Source organism: Lolium perenne, chromosome 4 (assembly GCF_019359855.2).
Source record: "Lolium perenne isolate Kyuss_39 chromosome 4, Kyuss_2.0, whole genome shotgun sequence".
Lineage (NCBI taxonomy): Eukaryota > Viridiplantae > Streptophyta > Magnoliopsida > Poales > Poaceae > Lolium > Lolium perenne.
The window spans coordinates 401,179,475-401,184,452 of NC_067247.2; the positions used below are offsets into that span (position 1 = coordinate 401,179,475).

General features: G+C 52.1%; 1 protein-coding gene across 1 annotated transcript; it reads right to left on the bottom strand.

Moving 5' to 3' along the window:
- Positions 1–1,580: 1,580 nt before the first annotated feature.
- On the bottom strand, positions 1,581–2,695 carry LOC139830762 (uncharacterized). Its single transcript, XM_071819581.1, has one exon. The coding sequence runs from the start codon at positions 2,632–2,634 to the stop codon at positions 1,624–1,626; it is 1,011 nt and encodes a 336-aa protein (XP_071675682.1). The 5' UTR covers positions 2,635–2,695; the 3' UTR covers positions 1,581–1,623.
- Positions 2,696–4,978: the final 2,283 nt, after the last annotated feature.

Here is a 4,978-nt window from a genome sequence, read left to right on the forward strand (position 1 = left end):
GCAAAATTCGAACCAGCCAGAAGCCCAGAGCTGCTCTATAAGTAGGAGCCCATCGCGAGGCACCGCGTGCGGGAATCGCGTGTGACTTAGACTTTGACTTTTACTTGTCGAGGAGAGGAGAGGAGAGGCGGGCACCGTCGTCGTCGTCGCCGGCCGGCTGGCTGGACACAGATCGAGCAATGGAGGCGACCATGGACGTTGTTGTCTTCTCAGTGGCCTGCGGATCCGTAGGATGCAGGCGAGCGAGGAGGCGAGCAGCGATCCATCCGTAGGATGCAGGCGAGCGAGGAGTCGATCCGTCCGTCGTCGTCGTTGAGGTATTTATATAAGAGCAAGTTTATGATACTGTCATGTTTTCATATAATTAAGCAGAATCAGCAGAACAACTTCTGAATCACAAATCACAGATGCCCAGTCAAATTTTCTGCTTGTGCACACATGCATTGCATGGGCACCTGTTTAGTTGATGGATAACAAGTGGCTTCTGCAAACAAACAAAATCGTAATTAAACAATAGGAATGCTGTCATGGACAGGAGGCACCAGACCAGGCTGCCAGGGAGGGAGGATGAACATATGACAGATACTGATAATAAGTTCCCATGTTAGATATTTAATTTTGATTAGTTGCTCTTTTCGTTTAACTCTGATCATTTGCTGTATTTTAGGTTCTAGCAAAACTATATAGCGTGGCGATTATTATCATCATCAAATAAGAAAGAAGAGTGAAACATACAGCACACCAATTGTCATATATTCCACTGTTTCTCCTACAAGTTTATACCCTTCACGGCATGCCGGCCTCTCAACCTCTTTCTCCATGGCAGTCACCCTGTTATGTTCTGAAGGTCTCTAAATTTTTTAATTGAAACCCCAATAATGAAGAGTCAGAACTCGTAAAACTGTATTATTTGTATTTGCTTTTCTGAGCACGTTGACTCGAGTCAAGAAAAAGCCATGTGATCAGCATAATGTTTTGGTGTGTCTTTAAGGCGTGAATTAAGCTGCAAAGGAAGAATTGGCGTCTCAGCTGGCATATGAATTGGTCTCTTGAAAGACCACACTTTAGAGAAGTTCTTTTTTCATAAGAAGCAAAATTTTAGATTGCCCTTACATGATCACAGCTTGTTTCGTGTATTTGACAGTGCCAAAACGGCCACGTAGCATGCTTTTCCTGCTGGTCATGGCTCAGCAACAAGTGCCACGTTTGTTCTCACGATGCTATCTTTGCGCGAAACATCGCGCTGGAGAAGATCGTCGAGTCAATCAAGTCGTCCTGCGCATACGCCAAGTGGGGCTGCTGCAACCTGGTTAGCTATGCGCAGAGAAGCACCCACGAAGAAGCCTGCCTCTTTGCCCCTTCGACATGCCCTATTCCTGGTTGTGGATATAGAGGCTTCACTGGATGTTGGTCAGGTCACTTCCTTGTCGACCATAGTGCTGATTGCTTGCATTTCGTCTATGGCCAGCCCTTTGAAGTGAATCTGGAGGTGTCCCTGCCTTTTCTAGTTCTTCTTGGAGAGGACGATCACCTCTTCCTGCTTCTGAACAAGAACATGATGCCCTTCGGGCACGCATTTACGGTGGTTTGTCTGAGGACCGGTAATCTGAATTGGAAATTCTCCTACGAAATTATAACAGCTAGTGGAGGGAACCCTGAAAACTCCCTGCAGCTGAAGGCTTCTGTCACAAATACAAAGGAGTGGGGTGGCATGCACCCTGCAGAAGCATTTCTTCTGGTTCCATATGATTTCTGCAGTTCTACCAGCCTAACGCTCCATGTCGCTGTTGCAAGGTCTGCCTCTGTATGATGTGGATCTGTCCACATGTCGGCCACTGTCCCCGCTGCGCCGCCTTCCCGGACGAATGCCCTCTCCTCCCACCGGTTGGTCATGGAGGAGAACACATGCGCCACATACAGCGACGGTGGCCATTCCACGAGTCCCAAGGTGTCCTTCGCCTCCTTGGCCTGGAGGTGCTCACGTCGGCCCGCTCTTGAACACCACCGTGGTTCGTTGTCGGTGTACAACCAGTCCTCCCCGTCGTCTTCGTCGCTGTCGATATGAGGCGGCGCCGCACTGTCCGCGAAGAAGAGTCGCGCCACGTTGAACGTCGGAGGCGGCGAGTCGTCGGGTTTGGGGGACTCGGGCTCGCCGGGCAGCTCAGGCAGGAGGAACACCTCGTGGTGGAGAGAGACGGCTGGATCGAACACGAGGTACGCGGCGGAGGAGACCCCCCAGGGCTCCGTGCGCGGGGACGGCGGCGGCGGAAGCGTCGCCGATCGGCGCGTGGCCGGGTTGTAGACGAAGCGCGCACCCTCGGTGGCCTCGCAGAGGAGGAGGCCGTTGCGGTGGTCCACGAAGGCGGTGCACCACGTGGTCGGCGCGTCGGCGAGACGGGCGTCGACGCCACCGCTTCCGCCGCCGCGCGCGAAGAAGTAGGTGTCGCTCCAGCCGTCGGCCGGGAAGTTGATGAAGGCCCCGCGCGGCGCGCCCGGCAGGAGGTGCGGGAGGACCAGCCTGCGGCCGTCGATGGTGGCGCGCCAGCGACCGCAGACGCGCCTGCACTCGGCGAGGTGGCGCAGCGGGACCACACGGCGGAGGATGCCGGCGAGCAGCTCGTGGGGGAGATCCATCGGATGCTGGCGGTGCTGCAGGCCTGCAGCAACCGCCGCCGCCGCCGCCGGGCTCTATCAATCTTGGCGCGTAGGTACAGATGAGGTTGAGACCGGCTGTAACAAGTAACAAGTAGGAAAGAGAGTCAAGGACTTGTTGCAGTGAAGGCCCATTTAGTTTTAAAGCCCGGGAGGCCTGACCGGAAGGAAGACTTGCCGATGAAGGCCCTAATAAAACCAAAACTCTGAATTCCGATTCAATTGGCAGCTCCAAGCCAAGCCGGGGCAAAAAAGAAAAAAGAAAAAAAAAAAACCGTCGCGCGCGCGCATTAACCGCCCGCCCGCGTCTTAATTTGCTCCACACTCCACGTCGGATGGAAGTAAAACCGAACCGAATTAAATACGGATGCTACACATAGACAGAGACTCTCGGCTGGTCAACGACGAATAATTAAAGGAAGGCCGACGATACTCCTACCTGCGTGCGCTCCGCTGAGAGCAAGTACAATAAGGCTGACTCAGCAGGCTATAAGAATTAAAATAGTGTTGTTTTGCTTAGGTGGATAAGAGAGAAGTGGAGAGAGAAGAGAGATGGGCTCTGGCTCTTGCACGTGCTCCTAGGCACTTTGTGAGTATGTGTGGTGGGCCTTTTACACATAAAGTTATCAATCCTTAAAACCAACTATTGTACAAGTTAGCTATAAGCTGACTATAGCTGGTCTTATAGCCAGCACCCGGCTGCACTATTGGAATTGCTCTGAGTCCACAGATTAAAAAAGAAGAATATCACACCATTTACTCCTCCTCCTCGTCATCCTATACAACAATAACACCACTAATTGTGCACTTGGAACATGCACAATTCAACTCCGCCTAACAAATCCTAGCTAAAACCCACATATCCAGCAACCAAAAATTAATGCCTGTATGCCAATATCATGTATGTACGTACTACTTGAAGCAAAAGAGAGATTCACGAGACCTAATAACACAAAGAGATCTGAATCGAGATCGTTGCTCCAAACCAACCAACCAACCAACAGTTTAATCTGGAGCCCCGTTTCAGCACAGTCCACCTTCATAGCATGAGTAATCAACATGTAGTAAAAGAGAGAGGGAGTCAGGGGTGGTGCTCAACTAGAGGTGGCCGGCAGGAGGAGCAGCAGCCAGCCGATGTGGTCGGCGGCAGCTAGAGGCCGTGGAAGACGCCGACTTTTCGACCGTGTGAACGCCGGCCGGCAGCTGCTGCTGCTGCTTGCCCACCCCGACAGCAGATGCTGCACGGCCGTGGTGCAGCGTGACCACTCGCTTTTTTATGGGCCCGCCTGACAGCGACCTAGAGGCATGTATCGAGCGCATCGCTTCTGCGACCGTCGCTTCGGCGGTCTACGCTTCCGCGTCTGCGCCGACAATGACTGACGAGGAGATCGCGAAGCTCAGTGTCCTCGTGTCGCAGGTCGACCGACATCATGCCGCCAAGCCTCACGGAGGACATTATGCCACCAGGCCTCACGGAGGACATTATGCCGCCAGGCCTCACGGAGGACGATGCCCTACAACACCCGCCGACGACTCCACCTCCGCCGTTCAACCCGTGGGCTCCTCGACTTTCACCACCGGCGGCACTGTTGTATGTTCCGCCGATTGCCAACTGGCCGTGGTAGAATACCGGAATTCGTCGTGCTCGATGACGACGACGAGGAGTAGGCTAGGGTAGCAGGCGGTACATGTGCCTTTTAGTATTTATATATTTTTATTTTCCTTTATCCAATATGTAAATTATGTTTATGTTTGAAAGAATGCATAACCCAAAAAAATTGCGCCGTGCAGCTGGGGGCACCCAGCGCAAACAGACGCGCGGTCGATTTTGACCATTTTGACCGACGCAAACGGACGTGCCCGCGGCCATTTTAGACGTTCGAAATGCGTCTGGCCATTAGAGATGCCCTAAGCCAACATTACGCGCCCTGTTCATTCCTCACCTTGTTGCATCTAAACAAATCTTAAGTGACGTAAATGTTGCTACGCCGCTTTACGTATAAAGTAAAGTTGAATTTAAAAGAGTTTGACTCGAAGCTAAAGGTATAATTACCCATGGATGGAGGGAGTTTGACTCAAATTTTGTTGACTTTAATAACTAAACTTAAAACGCGATCTAGTTGTGAGAGGCCGGAGGGAGTAGTCTTTTTTTTTATTTCGATTAACACATGCAGCGGGGGCAGTTAATAATAAAGTCTCCAATTTTCTCCGTCGCCTCGCTAAACGCGCGGCAATCAATCTTTGATGAGCACTATTTACTTACTTTCTTCCTCCATCGCCCGCGTCGCCGGCCCCTGCATCCCCGCTCGCCGGCACGGCGGCACCC